Consider the following 24684-nt stretch of genomic DNA (forward strand, 5'->3'; position numbering starts at 1 on the left):
AAATCAGGAAAAGAAGAAAAACTTGTGGGTTGAGATAAGAACGGTTTAATAGAACAGAAAAGAAGAAACTAATAATGATAATGAAAACACTAATAAAATGAGAAGAGTAATGATAAAAGGATTAGAATGTACAAATGATGGGCAGGGCAATTGCTCACCACCTGCCAATTGACACCCAGTGAGTCCCTGAGCAGCGATCCCCCTCCCCCCACTTCCCAGTTCCTATACTGGGCATGATGTCACACGGTATGGAATACCCCGTTGGCCAGTTTGGGTCAGCTGTCCTGGATGTGTCCTGTGCCAACTTCTTGTGCCCCTCCAGCTTTCTCGCTGGCTGGGCTTGAGAAGCTGAAAAATCCTTGACTTTAGTCTAAACGCTACTTAGCAACAACTGAAAACACCAGTGTTAATCAACATTTTTCTCATACTGAACTCAAAACATAGCACTGTACCAGCTACTAGGAAGACAGTTAACTCTATCCCAGCTGAAACCAGGACATATGGGAATGTCAAGTCTCTCAACTCTCACTTACTAATGCATTAAGACTGAATGATTCCAACTGAAAGCAGTAATGAGACTAAAATGAAACCCTGTTAATGTGTTAAAACTGCATATGTTGTATATCTTCCCAGAAATAATTACTGCAGATTTCTTTGAGCATTATTGATCAGCAGGAGGTTTTGCACATTCATAAAAAATATAGTCCAAACATAAACAGAGCTGTACTATATATCCAGCAGGCATAAAGCATGCACGACTTTGTCACAATCACAATGAATTAACTATTAAGGCTTTTAGAGAATAATAGCTGATGAGCCAAATTTAGATACATGCCATTTTCATAATGGAGTTTCTGTTCATAAGTTTGCTCATATACATTACTGCCTTTTTACAGTTTATGAGCAAACTTATCACTTTTATGCTGGGGGAAAAAAAAAGATCAGGAGGCTAAAGAGATTTACTCCCAAGGAAGTATTAAAAGAGCTAAATAGGCACAGCATGGCAGAGAGAGGGCTCAGATGGGACGTAAGTCTACAAATATTCGAGCAGTCTAAATACTGGGCAGAAAGGAAGCATGCACAGTGCTGCAAAGGGTGGTAAGTAGGAGCAATGGTATGGAACTAATAAAAGGAGGAATTCAAACCAAGTGTCAGCAAAAACTTTTGGTACTGAGATGTAGAATCAGAATCCACTGTGATGGAAATTGATGGAAGCAAGCTGCCTTTTCCCTTTTGTTGTGAAGTTCATGTGGTAGATCAATTGATTGACTGTAATTCCAGTTACTGTTACTGTCTGGGCACTGTCCTGTCATTTCTCATTCGTTGCTCTGTCTCTTTCTGTACCAGTCTTCCAGGCTGCAGAAGAAGTAATTTCTAAGATGCAAGTACAATTCCCATTGCACTTTTTCTTCTGTTCTCCTCTCCTTACTCAGTTCTGGAAAAGAAAATCAAAGAAAATTGTAAAATACTAAGTGAGCCTTTCGTAATGTTCCTACTCCCTATGAATATGTCAGATCAAAATGCCTTTGGGGAATTATGTTAAACTTCTTGTGAGAACTAGTGATACATTAAACACTTTTGCTTTCAAAAGTGGAAGAAAGTTGCAATTTTTTTTTCTTTTTTGAATGCTGATAAAATCTGTGCCATATCAGTTTTTATTCTGTGGAAGTCATGCACCAGTATGTAATAAAAAAGCTATTCTGGGAAACCTTTTAAAATGCTTGGGGATGATCTTCATATTGCTGTGCTTAGAAAGCCAGGGCCAACATTGGCAAGCATTGGTAGCTGAAAGCAGGTACAGCACCCCTATAAAGAGTGGGTGGTTCTCCAGTAGCTGGAGTTCTGTTTTCCAGTACCTCAGCAGGAATTCTTGCATTGATTTTGACTTTTCATAGGTGGCTTGATTTTTTCCAAAGTGTGGAATCTGCAGTAAATTTGGCAATAGTTTATAGCATTCAGGACCTCTGACAGCATTACCCTTTTTGGTACTTGACTTTATGCATCTAAGTTTGTTGATGCGTCTGTTTTAATTTGGTTAGGCATGGGCATGCTGCACTTCTGCAGGGAAGATAGAAGATTTTGACAATGCCAACCATAGTAATGAGGCATCTGCACTCAGCCTAGTAGATATTATTTCAATATAAATAATATAATTGATGATAAGAGAACAGGAAAATTAGAAAGCATATTAAATTCAAGGAAAATTCTTCATTTTCAGGCAGGTTGGTAAAGTGTGGCTGCTATAAAATCCATTAAGTTCTTTTGACTTTAGTGGAGCACTGTGAATGTGTAGGTAAAGGTTTGACTTCATTTATTCAAAAAAGAGAGATACTGTTTACACCTTCAGTATTAAAGATAAGATGCTATCCCTTTAGAGAAGGTTATGTGCAGAATGTGATGTGATTTTTTTGATAGTATTTCTGTTCATATCAAATTATAATCTAAAAATCAATTAAAAAAATTCTTTTTGGCAGATAGTTTAGGCCTAAAGCACAGTAACACAATCTGATAATCCTCCTTTAACTGAAAAATAAAGGACCTTCTCCTATTGATCAGAACAAGCAGAGATCTTTCAAAGGTGTGGAGAGCCTGCACTTTAATATGTGCCTTTGTCTTAGATCAGAATAAAAAGATAAATGTAATAATTGGCTAGTTTTGGGCCATACCAAGCCCCACATGCCCTTACATTTCTTGACACTGAGAAAGAATAAGGTAAGGCTACATTTGGAGTGCTTAGCCCAATTTGGGGCTCCCCAGTAGAAGAGACACGTACACACCAGAGGGGAAGGAGTCCAATGGAGCGCCACCATGATGATTATGGGGCACATGATGTGCAAGGACAGACTGAGAGAACTGGGTTTGTTCTGTCTTAAGAAATTAAAACACGAAGGAGATTTTATTCATATCTTCAACTACCTTATGGTACAGTCTAAAGGAAATACAGCTTTTGGAAGGATTCACAGGGATCGGTCAAGAGGTAATAGGCAGAAGTTACAACAAGGGAAATTCCAATTAGAGATACGGAATATTTTTGTTATCATGAAGATAGTCAAATATTGGAAAAAGGTGTCCAGTGAGGCTATGGACAGCTGTCTGTCTTCATCCTTGGAGATGCTCAGAAGGTGACTGGGCACAGCTCTGCACAGCTTCATCTAGTTGACTGTGCTTTTAGCGAGGGGTTGGACCAGATAATCCCCAGAGGTCGTTGCCAATCTATATGTTTCTGTGATTCTAAGAGACTCTGTCTTCTAGCAGTCAGAGCAGGACTGCTCTTGAAAATGAAAGTCATATATGTACATATTAGGACTAGGCAGACAAATTAAAATCCCTCCCAGGCTATGAAGTTAGAGTTCTCTTCGAAGACCAACAATTTTAATTTTAGCCCAACGAATTATCTGTAATTTCTTCTACCTGAGGTGTTTATTAATTAGGAAGCGAAATGTAATACTGAAATTAAAGCTGATCAGTGAGGACTTGGTAATCCAGCCTAACTAAAGGGCAGAATGCTTGACTGTATCAAACTTGCAGTTGATGTTACAGAAGAAAGATTGCCTGTAAATTTTTGGGGTTTTTTTTTGTTTGGTTGGTTGGGTTTTTCCCTCTTCATCCCGGCTGGGGCACTTTCACAGGAGCAACCTGCCTGCTCATGTGTTTTAATTCTCATTGTCTCTGTCAGAAAAGCAGCTAACTGTCCCGCTTGCAGATAGATTAACAGTGTAGGCACTACGTGATGGAACACAGCACAGGCTGACTGTTGAAGTTATTTGTCCCATTTCTCAGGTAGGTTACGCTAATTTGTAGGCTGTTTGGTCTAAACAAATTATTTGCTAAGCCATGAACTTTAAAACTAGTTTGGAATGTGTCACTGGCTGGCTCTTGGGTCTTCCTACTACTTTCTTGCTGTTTGTTGAAGACGATTTGAATAATACTTTGCAAGAAACTTCTGTCTCCTGTCATTAGCTAAGTTGAGAAGAGGGTCTGCCACACTGAGATCTGAGTGTCTCCTTCTGAGACAGACTCCCATAAAACTAAAAGCATTACTTCAGGGATCAGTCTAAACACAGCATTCTCGATTTTGCCATCAGTTATATCACGTTTTGTCTCATAGCAAAATGTTAGGAGACTAAAAAGATGATCACAGATTGGTTTTCATTGTACTTGGTCATTTTTGTCTTTGGGAGACTGTGAGGTCAGCTATTTCTGACACGGAGAGATGGGCAATTTAAGCAACATCATAGAATGATGGAAAAGATTTGGGAAGGAGAGGCAGTGGGGAAGCAAAAGACCCAATCCTGTGTATTAGTGTGTGATGTTCAGTTATCATGCAGAGAGGCAAGTGTCTATAACATCTGAAAAAACAGAGGATCTTATTTGTTTGGGAAGAAAATATAATTAACTTGTTGCTCTGTGCCTTTGTGAGCTGTGATGGAGACATGCTTTAGGTGATGTACATAGGGAGCAGTTCTTGATTCTCCCATGGATATTAACAGGCTGGATGAAGGGAATCATAACTAGTGGGTCAAAAGCCTAGCATGGCTCCAATGGGGACGGAGTTGCAAGTTGGGGCCTCTTCTTTAATACATTTTTCTCTCTCTGACATCAGGAGGGCGATGCATAGCTATGAGGTAGGCTTGATAGCAATTGCATACTTCCTTTTCTATACTCCTTTAATGGGAACCTGTGGGAAAGTCATGGCTTTGTAGAATATGAAGGTAACTGCTGAGAAACTGGCCTTAGCTTTCTTAAGTGTTGGAAATCAGCAGTGGTCACTAGACAGAAAGGTGTCACCTTACCTCCCTTCTCATTAAAATTTCTGTGGGGTTATTTCAGGTGTAATTTATGAAAAGCTGTGCAGTGGGTACATCTCCAGTGAACCTCTACTAGGTTGCATCCCACTATTTAACAAGTAGTGTGGTAAAGCATCTCTCTGTACAAGGCCAGGTTTATCTTTTGTTTTTATGGAGTTTTACATGAATGCTTTGCTTTGGGATTGTTGTTTCTCCATGCATAAATCTTTATTATACCAACAGCCTGCAGCCCCAGTGAACCAAAGCAAAACACATTTATATTCTTCTCTGTATTTATCACCACAGTGAGAGAACTCATTTGAAAAGAAGCTGTGAGAGTTTCCAGCAGGTGTGGTGGGGGTTTAGAGGCTGTGAGCCTTTAGTGGGCTTATGTTTCTCCCTTTTAAATTTGAATGGGATATGCCAAGCTGATTCTGGCCCCAGATTGGGCATCATTCCCTTTGGGATGATACTGAGAATGGAACTGAAAGTGAACTTTTGTTGGAAGGTGCTATGGGAATAGAGAAGCAGGTTGTGCATGCGTCCATGCATGCATTTTAGTCTGGTGGATTAGAAGATGTGCTGAAGTGTGCAGGCTATGCTTTGCAGCCAGCTCAGTCTGAAGCCTCGATTTTTACTTTCTGATGTGTTGGTTTGGGTTCAGGTAGGGTTCTTCTTTAGAGGTGGGATGATAAATGTGCTGACGTGTAAGTGCTTGTAGCTTTTACCAGGTGGTGAATTTGAACCCTCCGCCTTGAGGTTGACCTCACATGATTTACCTTTACAATAAAAGATATAGTGCATGTCTCTACTGTCTGCACACAGTGGGATTACTAATATATATTAGTTATCTTGAATATAACAGTGTACTTTTTGTCAATGAACACAAATAGTAAGAAAGATAAAAATAGAGATTTTATTTAAAAACAAAAATATTTTTCTGTGGAGAAAAAGCATAATCCTACTTATCTAAGTTTTGACTTTCTGAACAGCGTACATTAATTTTGGTTCACTGTATGACTTCCTAAATCTGCAGTGCATGAAACCAAATTCCCACCAGTAATAGCTTGGAGGAACCCCTTAGCCTGTGTAGGGAAAGACTTAGACATGGTACATAACCATCACTGAGAGGACTTTTATTCTGAGATGTCCTAAATTTTGAGTGCTTGACTTCACAATTTTAGAATCTTTTACAATGGCAATCATACCTATTTCTCTAGTGTGAACTGAAAAAGGCAGGATCACAACCATGGTCTCGCCAGGAGGTCCACCCCACAGCCTTGTGCTGCTGGACACAGTGGCACAGCTGGCAACAGCAGCTGCCTGCTCCAGTCCTAAGATGGGGAGGTTTAGCAGAGCTGTATGACATGGTGTTGCAGGGGAAAACACTCTTGAGTCATGAAATTTCACTTAATTTATTGCCAGTTAAGATAAACTTTTAATTACTGATTCTGGTATTGAGAAATAATGACAATTACACACTTGACAAAACACCTCAACTTCCCTCCAGACGCCTTTCCTCCCCCCTTGCCAGCCTCCAGTTCACTCCCTGCACATTGTCCTCAGTCGTGGGGTTCTGTGCGGGGTGCTTTCCTTTTTCTGCCACTCTTTGTTTCTTGCTCTTTTTTTCCCACAGCTCCAGCATGGGGTCCTCCACAGGCCGCCATCCTCTCAAATCCCTCTCAAAGGCATAGCTCCTCTTAGATATCCGTGTGTGCAGGCATCTCCTGCCACTGCACAGTCCTTGCGTTTTTCTCTGGTGTCTCCTGCCCTGATTGGCTACTGCCAGTAGGTCCAGTTTCTCTAAAACTCGTACGCAGATCATATCCTAAGACAAACCATTCCCCATCTGTTGTTCTTCCTCAGGTTCCCCTTTTTTCTGCAAAGTCATTCCCTGGCTTCATCTGTACTGTCTCAATGCTGGTGAGTGCAGAGAAGGGAGGAAAATCTTTCCTGAGAGCACAGGAAAAGCAGATCCCCGAATTTTACTCCAGTTCCTGGCCGTACCTGCTGTTCCAGGTCATGTCCTGTGAAGCAGGACTGGAGGCCATTGGCTCTGAGGAATGTCAGAAAGGCATTTGCGGACACGTGTGGGCACCACAGGAGCGGGGAAGGTGCTCTGTGGGATGGTTTGTGAGTTGTCTGGTCATGCATGAGCTGTGGGAAGGACGTGAGTGGGCTTTTAGTGGTTGCAGTTTATGAAGGTTTTAGCTGCTGAGTCCTCTCATCTCTACTGGATATGTGAAATGCAGTTTTTTGAAGACTAATAACTTTCCCACAAAAATCCACTCATAGTTGGGTAAGACAAAAGGCATGTGCCTGAAATGGAGCTGCACTTTGTTTCAGGTCCCTGCTCTAAACACTGGAGTGTGAGAGGACTTCAAATTAAGCCACCTGGGCAGAATAACATACTTCGCCCTGCTTCGTTCTTAGAAGTAACTGAAGTGCTATTTTTTAAGTTCTTCCAAAAGCTTTTATCCCTTAGACAGAGACAAGCTCAGAATATATAAGCATAGACAATGAAGGCTTGGCAAAATTATCAGCTGATGAAATTGGGATCCTGTGGTAGGAAATGCTGATCACTGTTTACAATGGGTACAAGTCCTTCCCTTGTTCTAGAAATTGCCTAATGTAATCCAGGCTATGCCAGTGAATTTCACAGGGAGGCAATGGTGTTCGCATGCACATTTTAGCAAAGCCATGCTTTATAGATGAGCAAAAAAGTACCCCACAACCAAATAAAATATAGCAAAGTGTCTGTGCCTCTTTGCAAAGAATGATACGCTTTGTCCTGTTTCAATTAATGCTATGCAGCAGGCTAGGATTGTAAATGTAAAAAATAAGCAAGCTGCACCAAGGCTGGTTTGCAAAGCCATACAGAAGGTCAGCATTGGATGGTAATGATATGGAAATCAGCTTGGATCACGAGCGTGAATGAGTTCTGTGATTCAAAACTGGGCAGTAATAGGATCTAGTATTAGGGTCAGGCAGGTGTGAAAATACTAATGATGAAGATTTAAAAGTAAACTTTAATTTAAGACTTGCAGGGCAAAATGCAATGAGTTCTGTAGACAGTGTAGTTGTACTAGTGGAGAAAGGTATTTTCCCCTTCTTGACCTTTGTCCTCCATTCAATCATGGAAATCCATAGGTTCAAAGGTTTGGTTTTGACTTACCAGGCAGTGAAGAAGCTCTGATAAGGCTTTGTAGCTATTAAACTTTCATAGGTTTGCAGCCTTGTCATTGAAGCTAAAGAGATGGTAACTGTTTTTTTTCACTTGGGGATGGGATTTCAATTAAGTTAGTGTTGCTCAGTATTAGAATTCCAGCCTTGCAGGCTGCTAAGTGTATGGAGTTTGTGTTATAGGGAGCAGGACCTTTGCCTGAGCCTAAAAAGTTTCCAAAATTACTCTCTCTTCTTTACCCATCTTTGCAAAACTCAGTTTCATTTAATGCTCTGATAGCTCTTGTTCTAAAGTCCATGCAACCGCTGTGTTGATACTGGTGCAGATCTGTGTTGCAGACCCATTCAGCATCTCAACAAAAAGCAGGAGATACGGTTTTCCAGAAGTGTTTGGCATTGCCAACAGTTCCTCTCACTGAAGTCGATCAGAGCTGAGGGCTTTAGAGAATCTACCTGAAACCTCTGTGTTAAGTTTTTTATCCACTCCTTTGAGCTTTGCCCACTGGGGTTTAGACAGTTCCGTGGCTTATGAGGAGAAAAAGAGATGGACTGACTTTGTTTTGATGTCTTCAGTACAAATTAGCCCCTTCCAGTTGAAACCCATGGGTGATTTTTGTAGCTACCCGAAACTGCTCGTAAAGCTAACTTGGTAGACAAGATTTTTGGTGTGCCTTTCGCTTCTCCCACAATTCCCTTTGAAAGGAGCTATGACTTTATGGTTTATGGACCAGGCTACCTTCTGTTGCAATGGGAAGTCTAAGCTGTGGATTTTGCTGGTATCTTGTTAATTGGAAAGATCTGATGGGGGGGAAAAATAAAGAAAACCTAGCCTGGGAAGAGTCCTCAACGGTTACTGTCAAATAGAGCACTGGCCTGCTGGGGAGACAGATCTTTGAGGGGTTTTATGCTGTTACTACTGAAATCAGCGATATAAATGAGCACACGTGTGCCCAGATACTGTTGTGTTTCCTGATTAGTCCTCTACCTGCTTTTTCAGTTGCTGCATGTCGCATGCCTTCTGCTCTGCTGTAATGCAGCAGCTTTGCATCTTGCTGCCTGTATGACTTCCACTCCCCATTCTGCATGATCTGCTGAATGTACTTATTGTGATTCCAGAAAAAGCTGAAATAGATGTTGATGGTTTTTGCTTTTTGTTTTTTCCCCTGTCCCTTCTTCTCTTGACAGTTTTTTATCATGCTGTTAATTATATTTCTGTTGGAGCTCACTGTTGTGATTCTGTTCTTTGTCTACACCGACAAGGTAAGTCAGATTCTTCATTTTTCTTTCCCCTTCAGCAAATTTTTATGCCCCTTTTCCCTATAAATAAATCATGAAGCACTTGGCTTGGTATGCACGTCATGCTTCTGTCTTCCTTGAGACACCCCTCTCAGAAGGAGCTCTCTCAGAATGCATAAACAGCCTTGCAGGACTGGGCTCACTTGCTTGCTCATGTGTACAACTCAAGGTCACAGATATTGCCAAGTGCATCTGCCATTTAAAGAAAAATCAAACACCAAAAATCCTCACAAAAAAGCAAAGAAGCCAATGATCCTTACTAGGAACATGTAGGAAGAGACACCCTTAAGAATGAATAGTATTTTTTAAAAAAGTTTACAATTTAAGAACTACATTAATGTTGTTACAAAGGAGGTGTCCTTAGCACAGGCAAAGGCACACAATCCGTTATCTTTCTGAGTTGCTTCTTGCAGCATATGTGTGCTTAGAATCTAGTGGAAAGCCAAGGTAAATATATAAAGGTTTAATAAACAAAGCTTTTGGGTTTGGTTTCAAATTTTACTTATGTTTTACCTTTGTTCCTGTGCTCTCTTGGTATTTCTGTTGTAAGAGCATGATTGCCTATTTGAATTACCTTTATCCTTAAAATATTTTCACAAAAAAAAAAAAATCTTACATGAATAACCCCCCCAAAAGGGCATAATTGCACATAACCTGCCTATTCAATCAAAATTGTCAGATAAAGTCTCTTACAACTGATGACTAAGGGAGCTTGAAAATCACAGGGTAAGTGGCAAAATTTTGCCATGAATTAACAGTCATCAGGTAAATGACCAATAAACAGCTTCCTCTGGAATGGAAAGACAAAATAGGAAAAAATAAATTCAAATTAAAAATAACTACACAAAATGTCAAAATAAAATGAAGATTAACAACAGCCCTAGTTATATTCAGTATGGTTAGCAATAACCTGGATGAGGAATGGATAAGATGTCAACATTACTTTCTAGAAAGGCTCCAATTTAATTAATGAACACTGTGAGTGATTGTCAGGTACACTTCTGAAAGACTGAAAAGAGCTAGGTTGCTGGACGGCATGCTGTAGCTGGAACATGGAATTAACTTGCAAGGTAATTAAAGCAGAAGGGGCAATTTAAAATTACTTGTATGCATTATTGGATTCTGAATTACTTGTAACCTCTTGGGAGAAAGATCTACATGTCATACATGACAGCTTACTACAGGCACCTACTTAATATGCAGTGGGCCTCCAAAACCTAAATACAACACTTGGCTATATTTAGGAAGGGAATCAGTTAGAAAATATTATCATGTCATTGTATAAATTGACGGACTCACTTCACTGAATTTAATGTTGAGTTTTGGTTACAGAAATGATTAGAAGCACTAGACAGGTGGGAGAGAACAGTCATGAAGAGGGGTTGTGGAAACTACCCTGATTCAGTTTGGGAAGGGAAAGAGATCTTCTGCTTAAGAGATCTTAAGAAGAGAAATGATAGCAGTTTCTAAAATACTGATACACTAAAGACCTGTCCTGAACACACAAGAAATACTTGAAAATATTAAGGATTAGGTTTAAAAGAAATGTTTCTTATGCTCCACATCATCATCTTGTAGAATCCCCTGTTGTTGGCTGCTGCTGAGACTGATAGTTTGATAAATGTGTGGGTATGGAGGGAAGAAGAAAGCCAAAGAAACGTTTTTATTCATAAAACAATCAGCACTGTTATATTGACAAGTGTGTCACAGAATGTTGGTCCTCGCTTTTCAGAGGTAAAAATAGTGAAAAAGTGTCAGGACGGATTTCCTCCCTCCTTCAGCCTGTTGGTTTGCAGTGGTTTTTATTTGTTCTTAGTACAGAGATCAGGAAATTTAACTTTCCTCTGAGTCACGTACTGTAGGTTGATGCAGGAGATACACTACAGTTGCCTGTAAGATCAAAACAGAGTCTAAAATAGGGACTCCAGTTCAAGTGCAGTTAGCTACTGCGTTAAGAAATTGTTGTAGTCTGTGTATTGTGACTGATCAAATTTGAAGCTCTTAATGTTCCTGTATGACTTTAAATCCATAGTCTTATACTAAGAAAATCAATAGTTTGTGTTACAATTACAGTCCCACCTACAGAATAAATAAAACAGCAGCAGCCTAAACCTAGTATTTTCATACAGCATGCTTAGAATTTGTGTGCTGGCTTTCCTGATGTGTAGGGCAGTATTGCCATGTGTACTGGTACGGGGAAGTAGCTAACCCAGACAAGTACACCACAATCATTCAGTTAATGCAGTTCCTTGGAAAATCAATGAAGGAACAATCTACACTAACATTTGCACATCAGAAGAAAGTAACATTAATTTTGTGTGCAAGAGCAGGAAAGGACTCTGAAGATTAAGACTTTGGGGGCTCCTGTATCATCCATATATATATATACGCATATAAAATCAGAAGTTTTTTCAAGTACCTGGTAGCTTTCTATTAATTAGGAGTGCACGTACATGTAAAATTCTTCCCAGAATAAACTGGGGAGGGCCAATTGTTATTTTCTCTTTCTGGCTTGAGAAGAGGTTGAATAATGAATTCCCCTGCAGTTTTCTCTTACTCCTACTTTGTCAAGTGGAAGGACTTTGGAGTGGATACTTTATCCCTTGCTACAAAGTTTAATCAATACTCTCCTCTTCCCCTGAAGCAGGATGGTGTCATTACCCTGTTTAGGTGGAGAGGCAGGAGCTGAGAGAATTGCCCAAGACTCTGCAGGCAGCTGGGGCCAATTCTAAGTTTAGTTTTGTCTTACGGCAAGGGATGTGAGAGACTGAGCTGTGCAGATGGCAGGGCTGGGTATTGCAGCCGACTTAATAGCACTTGCCCAGTGAATGATGTCCTTTTGTTCCTTCTGCTGTAGAATGGGCACAGTAGCAAGCTGGTGCTTGCACTGCAGTGTCAGCCACAGGGTGGGTGTGCATCCAGGGGAGTGTGGACATAGCACTCACGAGCTGTGAAGTAGTTTCTGTATCCTTTGCTGGGACTGTTGCTTTAGTAGCGTGTTAGTTACTAAAAAGCATCAAGACAAAAGGTCTTTACTGGCGTTCACAGGTAGGTTTTTGGCACAGTGCTTTTATTCTTTTGCTGTGGAAGAGTGTGCAGCTGTGGAGGTGGACAGGACAGGACAGGACAAGGCAGCCTAGGCTGACCCGATATCATTCATCAGCTTGGGAGAAGCCCCAAAATTGCCTCTGCCTCTCATTCTAGTGACTTGGCAGCAGCCTCTCTGAGCTTTTAAGCAGCCAACTTGCTCCTGTGCCCTAAAATGTCGTCTTCCCATGATGGAGAAACGTTTGTCTTGATCTCGTGAGGTAAATGCTGCCCTGGACTTTGCAATTCTTTCTCTGAAATGCCTATTGTAGTCTGATACTGTAAAGCAAGAGGGGCTTAGAGAAAGCTCAGGAATACATAGTATGGGAAGGAAAAGGGGTAATGCCTTGCTTTTTGGAGCTGGATTGTGGATCTCTTTGGCAGGGCCTGAGCTCACACCTTGTTCACTGTTCCTCCATCTGTCCTGTCTGGTTACATTGCAAAATATGAATCCTCTGAGTGCTGCAGAAGTGAAATGTGGGCTGTGTGGGAATAGGATAAGGAAATGTATTCCTATGGGATAGTTGTCAGGAAAAATATATAGCACTTTTATTTTGTCCTGGCTGTTCACAGAACAGCAGTGACTTGTTTGTAGGCTGTCTCCAGCTCCAAGTGGGTACCCGAGGGACTTGGGAGCTCCTCTTGGTGTTTGTGCATGTCTGTATGCAAGTTCCCAAACTGTAGCTTTTTATTTTTTTGAGGGCAGAAATATCAGCCCAAGAGATGTGGGTATTGAATGGAGTTTGTGTGATTATGAGAATTAAGGCAGGTTGTTACCACTCTGAGAGCACTCTTTTTTCAGGCTAAATTTGTGCCCCCATTTGAAGTAGTCCAAACTCCAGTGACACTGCTAGAGTCATGTGAATGGCCACCCATCTATAGCTTTTGAACAGTCTCTTTAATATGTTTTATTTTGATTCCATTAATACAGAGCAGCATTTGACATTTTTGTAAGTTGATCATTTCTATGTGAGGCTCTATATGTATTTGTAAGAGATCCATGGAGTACTGATAGGGTTAACCATAATTTTATTGTGATTAAGAGAAAGCAGCAGAGCTGTATCCTGTCAGAGGCTGGATACTCCTTGTATTTCTCAACACCAGATTGGACCCTGTTAGAATATAAATTACGCTAATATAATGCATAGTCTTGTACCAGTTCTAACTTGTATAATCCTTCTGGTTTTAGCATCTGTATTTATTTTTACTGTGATGATTCTCCTGGAGGCACAGAAAAGAAAGTCCATATTTACTTTTTTGCAGCTGTAATTCATGATTTTTTTTCAGTAGGTTTGTTTGTTCAGATGTCTGCATTTTTTCTGATTTATGGGCAGAGCTATGGTGCCACCATTTAATGCCCACAAGCGGAAGAACATTACTAAACCACCATAATGTGCTTTTTTTTCCTTTTCTTTTTGAAATGTGAAACTGAATAACATAAGCCAGTTTAAGGAACAAAAGAACTGAAGGATCACTGACTATGATATTTGATTATGGGAGCAGTTACTGCTATTGGCAACTCAAAGTTAAGACCGGAATTTTCAATAACGATTAGGCCATTAACTCACTTGGGGTCCCTGTGAAAATTACAGCCTAAATTCCTTGCCTGCTTAGCTGCGTTGAAAATGGCCCACAGAATGATAGAGGATTGAAAAATAATGGCCACTTCTGTTTTTCATGAGATGTGTGAAAATGTTCTTGTTTTCCGTGTCGCAGTAAATTGTAATGAGTTCCTCCATAGCATTTACTGCTAGCTTATAAAAAATATGGTCTGTAGATTGATGCATTTCTTGCTTAGTTTCTCAAAACATTTTACAAATTATTGTAATTCCTGATTGATATTTTGCCTGTTCCCATACAGATTAGAGACAGCAGACTGAAATGTAGTGGGTATGATTTTAAGTATAGCTTAGTCCTCACAACCTCTTTCACATTTAGCTTTAAAGACAAAGTGGACAAACTGAATCTCTTCCACTTTCTGCACTCATGAGCAGTTGCTCACAGAAATTATCTGATGCTGCTGAGCTGCTGGCCAATATGAGGAAGGTGTTCACAATCAAACTGAAAAAATTATTCATACAGAAAATTTAGTTCAAACCTGCTGCAGAAACTGTTGTTCTGATTGAGCTTCAGTCCAGAGAGCTTAAAAGTTTTCCATGTTTGTCTTCAATAGAGCTTCAGGGGAACAGGATGTCTGCTCAGGTAACAAAATGTCTCATGTTCCTTGTCAGCCTAGCACACAGGGCTGTCCAAGGCGCACCCACGGAAGTTGTTAATCTTTTTGAAAATGGAGAAATGGCGGCTAAAGTGAAGGGGCTAGATCATCCAAATTGTGTGTGGTTTACAGATGGTCTTAAGGTATTGGAAAACAACAGGCCTTGGAAAATCCTGCAGAACTGGCAGGGTGGTCACTCTGCACCACTCTTCAGTCAGATGGCCTGCCTTTTCTACCAGTGTTTCTTCATCAGCATTTGACTTTAGCTACACCATCCCATTGTCATACATTTTAAAACTTCTTACTGTTGAAACTTTTGAGTGGTGGTAGAAATATTGGGTCCCTGTATCGTCCTTTGCCACAGTGAACATAGCGGTTCCTGCTGCTGTGCAAGGCTGGGAGAATTTCAGAACAATATCTCTGTGGGTAGTATCTATGTTTGTCGGCATGCAGAAGGCTCTGAAGAGGACAAGGCCATTTTTAACTCTCCGTGGTATTTCTGTGGGGATATGCTGCATTAACTTAATGTGCTTCAGAGCATGCAAGTCCTGGTATGTGTATTCAATGGTTTCTGAGCAGCCTGTGTGTTAATGCTTTATTTTTCAGTTAGAGTTCCATTTGTGTTTTTTGGTTTTTGTTTTTTTTTTTTTTTAAAAGAGCTGTCCACACATTGAGCAGTTCCTGGCACATAGCATCTCTCTGGCAGTGTTCTGGAGTTAGGGTTTTGTGTAAGTGCTGACATAGCTAAAAGCTATTTCTCAGATAAACAGGAGTAGCATTGCAGGCGGATGTGGAGGAAGCTATAGATTGTCTCCTGGATTGTGATGCACTGCAATTATTGCTCTGTGAGACTGATGCGTTAGCCCTGGTCAAGTATTATACTTCTCTAACGCAAAATAATGTTTTATAAATGGTGATATAAAATAAGAAAAGACAAAAGTGTCTCTGTGGTTTATTTTACTTGGTAATAAGCTTAATTTTAACTAGTTTATTAGCATTTCAGTACTGGTGTCACACAAGAGGGAGTTGCAGAAATTTCATCAAAAGAATTTAATTATAACCAATCCATTTTGGCTTCTTTTCAGCAAAGCATTCAGGCATACGTTTAAATCTGTCCCTATTCAGCAGGTAACTCAAGTGCATGCTTAAATCCATGTGACTGACTTAATCATATACTGAAGTCTTGTCAAAGTTGGTATGCTACTTTTGTGTCTTTCATTTAAAAGAAATATTGCTAGGCAAATGCTAACAACAGTGAAAAATTCTGGAGATTGTAAAGATGCATGACATCTTTCAGTCCATAGGGAATTTAGTGAAAAATAATGAATGTTTGCTTTAAAGCATTATTGGTTATCTTTTTGTATTTGTTCTGAACAGCTTTCCATTTAGTATCTTGAACTCCAACACATCACTTTAACCTTTCATTAGGCAGGAGGAGGTGAGGGGGATGGAATTTATTTGCCTGTGTGGCTGAAAAAAAGGAAACACACCAATGGAAATCCCGATAGTTTCACTAATTCATTCGTCAAAGGAGGATTTCATTGAAAGTGCACCTCCAAAATGCTATTAACAGGCTTATTGAAGGATAGCACAGTATTGATGAAAAGAATTAAGTGCATGCTCAGAAATAGGTGTTATTTAGGAACAATAACTGCAGATGAAATGCATTAGGGCTCCCCACTGGGAACTCCTGATCAATGGTTGATCAAGGCCTAATTGATTCCTTGAATAAAGTGTTATCAAGGGAATGGGTGCAGGGAAAGAAAAATCAAACTTTCCTAAATTAAGCTCCAAGCCTAACACAAATACTCTTTCTAAAGATTAGATAATGCAGTAGCCTGTCAGCTCGTTATGCCACATATCTTCCTGTTTTGGCTGAGATCAGAAATGAAGATGAATGTAGGTGTCTCATCCTAGTCAGTATGGATTTTTGTTCATCTTGCAATGAGTACAATATTTTTCATATCATCCTGCTGCACAGTTTGGCGTAGTGCTTTTTCTCAGGAGAAATCCAGTTCCAACCTCCAACCTGGCTGACTGGGACATTAATTCCCAGATCTCTATAGATTAATCGAACACAGCTGCCGCTGCCCTTATGCCTGGCTTAAAGCCAGCCAGGTCTATTTTTTATTTCCTGACATCACTAAATTCATCTGGGGATCTCCTGATAAATATTTGGCAATGTATCAGTTAGCCTACAACAGAAAGAGGTGTATCTGGGCTTCCTTCTTACTGGTTTGTAATCCCTAATTAAAGGTTAACTCAATCTCAGGAGCATGTCAGAGTATATCTTTGTTGTGGGAGCACTTTTACAGTGATTTTTTTCCTATGCCTGTGTCTCAAGTTTTATGTTTCGTAGAAGACAAATATAAGTGGTGCAGGTCTTCAGCCAGCCTCTCCAAAGGAAAACTCTGGAATACAGTAATGGTGGTTATTACTCACCACATTAACAAGTGGTGAGTAAGTAGTTCAGTTCTGCTTTTGCTGACTGGGAGAAGTGATGTTGAAGGCTAAATCCTGAAGGTGCAGTGTCTCCTGGGAAATACTTAGTGCTCTCGTGTCTGAATGAATGTAATGGGACCTTACTCTTCCAGAGGACAATTTTTTACGTGACTCATCTGTGGTCAAATAAGAAGCTATTTCAACAGGACCTGGATGCATGCAGGTATTCAGTGCTGATAGAACTCAAGTGGAGGTCACTGGTTTACATACACCTGATTAACACTAGTTTTAGCTGGTGACTGACCCCCAGTTTTGCATCTTTTCTAACTGCTGGTACACGTTTTATACAATTTTATTTGAAAAAGGGAAGAATAGCAGAAAGAGAAAAGAATGTTTTAGAAAGGTGATAAACTAAATAATTAAGGCAGCTTTAGACATTTAAATATAGGCAACTTCAAATGCAGAGGAATGACTGAGGTAGTATATTGAAACAGACAGCACATTTTTTATTCATTCTGTGAACATTTTTGATGTGTCACAATGTATTTCAGACAACATTAGAAAATGACAGTAAACTAAATGTTTAACATCTTTTACATATACAAAAAGAGAAGGGAAGATGACTTTTTGTGTTACCAGACTGTAAGAAGGCCAACAGCATACAGTCCTTGTTTTGGATTTGTCAGCTGCAACTGAAGAATAACATGGTGGGTAGACCACTTTATTAGGTATAATTTGCAGCTGAAATTCTTTCAACTCCTTCCTTTTATTTAACTCAGCAAGGTTATACACAGAATGACTCTTAGTTGAAATGGGGAAAGACAGATTGCTGATCAGCAGCTCTAAACCATTACTAGTTCTGGGTTCTCTTAGGGTGGAGTGTGTTGACTTTAAGGCCACAAATCATGTTCATGCTTTATATTACCCAAACTCTATGACACATACAAGGCATCCACTGTACAGCTTAACTTCTCATTGGAGATATTGCTGCACTGCAAGACAGTGTTGTCTTGCCGGCTGATAATTGTGGGTTGAATCCTTGCTGTGAAGTTTAGGTGTAGGAAGGAGGTACAGCAAGTGTTCTAGACACCAGCCATTGTATTTTTGGAAATATATTCCCAAACTTACAAAACCAACATAATGAATGGGGATTATCAATCAATGATAAGCACCAATCAATGGTAATCAATACCTGCTTGCTGTTTTATTGTCTGTGCCAGTAAAACAGCAACAAAGTATATCTGTAATCATCTTGAATACAGACTAATTATCTTTAATCATTTGGAATCTTGGACTCCTTGAATCTTTTTCCAAATGAGCACTAAAATCAGTGGTTGACTTGACAATAGGAAATGACAGAGCTGGAAGAAAGAGAAGTAGATTTTGTGTAAAGGGATATATCTTAACAGGAAGCAGAGAGAGAACTTTATTTTACAATTTCTGAGTGCACGCATTTCCTGCTTGATGCTTTCAGTGCCTCTGATAGTTTGGATGATGGTAGTATAACACAATTTTGCCAGTGTCCTGGCATTAGTAATGAATGAGGCACATACAAAGATTGTTTTAACCATGGCACAATCTTAATTCACTTTGTTGTACTGCAGTTATTTCGCGTACTCTCTTCAATGCCTCTAAATTGCAGGGGAGGCATCCTTGAGAATAGAGAATTCTCACGTAGGTTCAGCTTTTTCTTGTTGAAACCCATTCATCTACTTACATTCCCCTGCCTGCTACTAATTGTCTTTGGTACAATTTCTTAATGATTTTTTTCTGTGATAGATTGTTGAATTATTATACAACAATATATGTTTTGATTTTCTTGCTTGCTCCATTTTGCACTTTACTGCCATAAGCCAAGGATGATGTTTCTCTGCCAGACGTTTTTGCCATCTGCACCTTGCCACTCTGAACCACAGGAAAGCAGAACAATACATGTCATCATCTTCAGCTGTGCTGATGTTGCCTCTGTTGACAAAGTCCTAACCTCAGCATTTAGGAAACCTTTTCAGAGGTCACCTTGAAGGGCATATTGAAGTGCAAACTGAATGGCATGTTAAAAATTGGTAAATTATGTAAATGAAACAAAATTGAAAAGATGCAAAAGACCATTTGAAAGTATTTAAGAAAACAACTAAAAAGTCTTTCTCTAGAGAATAATGAAAGTGGAAAGTCATGAAGCACGTAAGAGAAAAAGATTTTGATTCAAAACCAGATGTTTGTTAGATTTATCGCACAAGACATTTAGTTTTTCTTCAGGACCAAAGGAGTTGCAATAAGATTTGAATTAATCAGAATTGTTGAAGGGATATTTAAAAGCTGTGAAGAGAATCAACATTACTCTCTATAGAACACGCACACACAGATAAACATTCTGCAGATTTCTTTCAGGTCCATCTTTTTCTCGATGAATAGGGAATGCATTGTCGTTGGCAGAAAAGCAGCTGAATACATTCAAACAAACAAAAGCAATGGTGTTTTCAAGGTCAGGTAGCTTGGGAAAAAAAGAAATTTATTTTCTTTTGGGGACTCTGAAGAAAGCAGGTGGAGAATGTGTTGCATACCTTGAAGTGTGTTGAGATCAGGCTAGTATTTAAGTAAATGTCAGTGGAGTGCCCTTGCTGCTACCACCACCGCTGGTTGCTATTCAGTGGCTGGGAGTGGCTTCCCGTGGCTGGGTGTTCTTGATGGAAACCTGGTTTGTGCTGCCTTTGACACTGATTTATGTACAAATGGCAGAGGCAGCTTATTCATAATGACTGTTGTTATTGCAGAAGAGCACTGAGCAATGAGGATTGCTTTTCCGATTGCCTATTGTAAGTTTTCTCTCCTTCAACTCTATTCATGTAAGTGTCAGTTTTCATGTAAGAACATCAGTGAGAGATGATTAGATGAGTAAAACTAGGACACTGGAATGGCGCTCTGCTGCTGGATAGCACAGTTTTGCCATGTCAATTTTAAACCATTTAGGGGTTTAGTTACATGATACAGTATCAGGTGTCAGGACAGAATGAATACACAAGTTACCACATTCTATATGGTAAAATCCTGGCCCCAGTGAAGTCAGTGGGAGCTGCCTGTTGTCCTCCATGTAGCCAAGCTATTATCCTTAATTTTAGAATTTTTGAAATCTCTTTTCCATTTCCCCACACAGTGATCCAAATAACACTCACTTGAGTGTGTGAGATGGTGCATTACAGTGGTATAGGAGATTCCACTACATGGCAACTGCAATAATCAGGGGTTCTGTTCTCTAGCATAATGCCTTGATCTTGCAATGTAGAATGTGTGGGATGCTGCTGCCTGCTAAGAAATTGGATGAACTTTGGCTGCAGAAAAATCACACGTTTCCAGCAGAAATTAAATTAATGAAGTCTAGATTCCTGTGGGTATTTGTTTCCAAATCTCTGATATGGTAACTTGGCTTCACCATCTGCGTTCATAATGACTGTCCAACACACCCTTGCCGTGGTACAGAATCACAGAATTGTTTAAGTTAGAAGAGACCTCTTGAGATGAGGTAGTCCAACCACCTCTTCAAGCAGGAATAGCTACAGCAGGCTGCCCAGTTACATGTCCAGTTGGGTTTTGAGTATCTCCACAGATGGAGACTCCACAATCTTTCTGGGCAACATGTTGCAGTGTTTGACCACCCTTACAGTAAAAAAATGTTTTCTTGCATTCAGATTGAATGTCCAGCTTTTTAATTTGTGCCCATTGCCTCTTGTGATCTCAGTGGGCACTACTGAGAAGAGCCTGATTCCCTCTTCTTCATTCCTTCCCGTCAGATATTTATACACATTGATAAGAATCCCTCTGAATCTTCCTTTCTCCAAGGCTGAGCAGTCCCATCTCTCTCGGTCTCTCCTCATATGAAAGATGCTCCAGTCAAATCATCTTTATAGCCCTGTGCAGGACTCACCCCAGTAAGTCCATTTCTTTCTTGTACTGGGGAGCCCAGAATTGGACACAGATATGGCCTCACCGGTGCTGAGAGGAAGGATCACATCCTGTGACATGCTAGCAATGCTTCTCCTAATGCAGTCCAGGATACTGTTGGCCTTTGCTACAAGATTGCATTTCTGGCTCATGGTCAACTTAATGTCCACCAAGACTTCAAGGTCTTTCTCTGCAGAGCTACAGGTGTCAAAAGCCTAAGGTCAAGGTAACAACTTCCACTGTTCTTCCCTCATTCACAGAGCTAGTTACTATATTGTGGAAATCTGTCATGTTAGTTAAGCATGATTTCACCTTCGTAAATCCATTCTGACTCCTCCCAATCATCTTTTTGTCCTTCATGTGTTTGGAAATGGTTTCCAGGATTAGTTGCTCCATCACCTTCTTAGGAATCGAGGTGAGAATGACAGGCCTGTAGTTCCTGGATCTTCCTTATTGCCCATGTTGAAGGTAGGAGTGGTATTTGCTCTCTTCCAGTGTTCAAGAACTTCTCACCATCCTCTAGTGGGACAGAGTCCTCTCTTGTATGGTATTGCCATTTCTTGTCCAGTACTTCCAACCACTGCACTGGCAAAAAAACAGCCCAAGTGCTGACTGGCAGGGCACTGGATATTCTAGAGCAGACGAAGTATGTATGTGTTACACTCCCATTTCAACCTTTTTTTCTCATTCTTGGTACTGATTTTGGGTATCTGCTGCAGCTAGTCACCAGTTTTCACAAAAAATTACAGAAATTGAGTGTATCTGAAATCTGTGTGTCTACCAACCATTTGACTTCATTTTTTTGCTTTGTAATTATTTTTTGAAGGCATATAATGGCAAGAACTTTCCAATGACAAAATGCTCCCACTGGTGCATGCCATAGGTTTGCAGTGATTAGACAAAAGGAGAATATTTGAGTTAAAGGTGAATATGCCAGCTAAAGCTTTTTCTCAGTGATACTTATTGGAATGAGTGCTTTTCCAATTAGCCTTTCACTGTGATTTATTTGAAATTACTTTTTTTGAATACTTACTTTGTATTCCTGGAATGTGCTAGATATCAAACTGCTAAGGGGGCAGCGGGGAAAGACCTGATTCCACACTGAGCTGGACTTTTTGAGGATTTAATATGTCCCTTTTCCATACCCTCATTTATAAGATTTTGTGATTGGATAGGATTATATTTTTTGTATTCATGTCATAAAGATCAGCTAGTGCTATGTACGGTAAATGGAGAATGTGGCTTTTTGCTTCCACATCTTTGGTGGGGCTGTGCAGATTCCATAGGAATCAGTTTCTGGATTCCTTGGGCTCCTTGCTTCTGATCCAGGGGCAGCTCCTAGCCTGTTCCTTAGACATCACAGAGCTGTCAACATTACTGTGTAGCTCTTTGAGGAGATTAGATCAGGCTCTGAGATGCAAAACTACTCTTCTGCTTGATCTGGGAAATACAAAGGCACTTTTCTGATCTAAAGGCCTTCCTCCACCCATTCCAGACATGTTTTGAGCGATATTCTGCTGGAGTAGCTGGCCATTTGGAATAGACCTGTTTGCTGTGTGCCTGGAAGAGCTATAGCCTTCCCTGTGAGGCTGGGGTGACACTGTAGAGAGGCTTATGGCATGTCCTGGTGTGAATTTGCCTGTATGTGGTCCCTGCTATGTCCTGTTTAGCAGATAGATGCTAACAGCCAGGTTTAGAGATGGACAAAAGAATCCTTTCCACATGCTCTTATGAAACAATTTCAATGCAAATGAGCAACATGATATTTTAATTACTGTTTCACAGACTCTGTGTTTTTTTCTGGTCTTAGTAGGGTGCCATGCAGAGTTATAGCCAGTAAGGGTCACTCAGTAAGTCCTTATCTATTCCACAGCTTTTATGTTTGAAGTTGATCTATCTCGTTAACCCCTCTGTTTTGTTGTTGTTGTTGTTGTTGTTGTTTTAATAGCATATTAATTTCAAGGATTCCAATATCACTCTTTCTCAAGATTTTTCCATGTGGACCTTTCTAGAGGAGATTAATTTATCAGAGAAGGGTTAAGGAGTCCTGCTGTATATAGATTTTTGTGAAAAGTAGCACATTTGGGGACTGAGAGACAAAACTGATGAGGGCATAAAATGTACTACTTGAAGTGTGTTTCTTCAGTCAAACAATTATTCTCTTTCTCCTCAAAGACCGTTTGCATCATTCAGCTTAGCATCATGAATCCACAATTCAAGTAGCATAAATAAAGAAGATCAAGTTTCTCATCTCTGAAAGCTTGCAATACCCTGGTTACTCTAACCTTCCAAGAGAAGAGGACACTGAGATGTCCCCCTGTCAATTTTGACTTGCCAATCACTTCACCTTCTGCCTTGAAATAATTATCCAGTGGGAATTTTAGGCTGCACACAGACAACTTGTGTTCTTATTGAACAGAGTTAAGTGGAGTTAAGTAGGCAAGAATTTGACACTTGTTAGAGAGGTTGTTCTTACCCAACTTCTAGGTGCTCTTTTAAGTGGTGCCGGAATCTGATAAAGAGAAAAATTAATGCTAAAGGAAAATGAGATTTAACAGAAAGTTAACTATATCCTGCATAATAAAAATGTGGTTTTAAGCCAAGAGTGGTTTGGGTGTCTCTCCCTTGATGACCGACTTTGAGATAATTTAGAGAGGCTTGAAATTTGACACTTCACAAAAATTAGACCTGCCAGGATGTGAAGTGGGGTGCGCCGAAATCCCCTCTTGTGTCTGCAAGTCATCTCCAAGGTAGAGAGACACTGAAGAGCAGTACAGTGATGGGACATGGTTCAGTGCACTGCGTCCTGCAGCAGCACACTTTACAAGGGAAGAATACCTTGGGTAAGAATGAATCTTAACATTCTCCTTTTTGTGGCCTATGACCACAGTGCTGAGCCTCTCATATTCCCTTTGGAATACGGTTCTGCATGGAGGGTAAAGGTGCATTCGTATCAATGAACATATAGGTTTGGACCACTTCCTTTGGTTTATCAGGACCTAGCAACTCACCTGGTCCTCCATTTTAAGCTGAAATGGAAGAATAAATTGAACAAGTCTTTTATCTCAGCAGATTTTTATAAAAGTGGGTGGGGAATGAAAGGTAAATTGCATTTTATAAAGTAGGAAATGAAATTGTCCTTACATCCTCTAACTCAAAAATCTAGGAAAAGTCAGGAAATGTTCCTTGCTTTCTGGATGTACTAATATCCCTCCCCAGGTCTGGGCTGTCTCAGAATGTCCAGGAAGGGCTTTAGGATTTGGGAAGAGTGGCTGGGTGTATCTTTTCCTGCATATAAAGCTATTTCTTGTAAGAGGTATGTATGGCACCTGAAAGTGAATTTGTTGATTTGCAAGAAGAGAAGAAACACCTAGACTGATCCTGCAGTGCTCTGTGGCTTCACCTCACCCACAGGGTCTTCCTTTATGGTCCTTATCAGGGATGAGTTCCCTTTTCCGACCTCTACAGTCAGCAACTCTGAGCAGCAGGAGTAGGTGGGGGGAAAGCAAAGGTTTAATGCTACTGCTTTATTCTCACGAGCACAGGCTGCTTCACCTTCCCACATCATGCCTGGATCAAAGGTTGGAATTGCTGATGAAGGAATTGAGCGAGGGGCTATACTCTTTGCCAGAGATTAATATGAATATGATTGGTCCCCAAGATGGGAGCAATGTTTATGACTAAACGTTACACAAATTGTGGCAGAAATGGCTGTTCAGGAATCTCCTGGCAGCGTTT

At 40.2% G+C, this 24684-nt stretch overlaps 1 protein-coding gene across 12 annotated transcripts in view; it reads left to right on the forward strand.

The window, feature by feature from the left end:
• Positions 1-24684, forward strand: part of TSPAN4 (tetraspanin 4) — a 475717-nt gene that overhangs the window by 401095 nt on the left and 49938 nt on the right. For all 12 annotated transcript variants that reach the window (XM_049820764.1, XM_049820765.1, XM_049820770.1 and 9 more), the window contains one exon: positions 9156-9230. In XM_049820764.1, coding sequence (XP_049676721.1) covers positions 9156-9230 — 75 coding nt within the window. The remainder of the gene's footprint in view (positions 1-9155; positions 9231-24684) is intronic.

This window comes from Accipiter gentilis, chromosome 17 (genome assembly GCF_929443795.1).
Source record: "Accipiter gentilis chromosome 17, bAccGen1.1, whole genome shotgun sequence".
Classification (NCBI taxonomy): Eukaryota; Metazoa; Chordata; class Aves; order Accipitriformes; family Accipitridae; genus Astur; species Astur gentilis.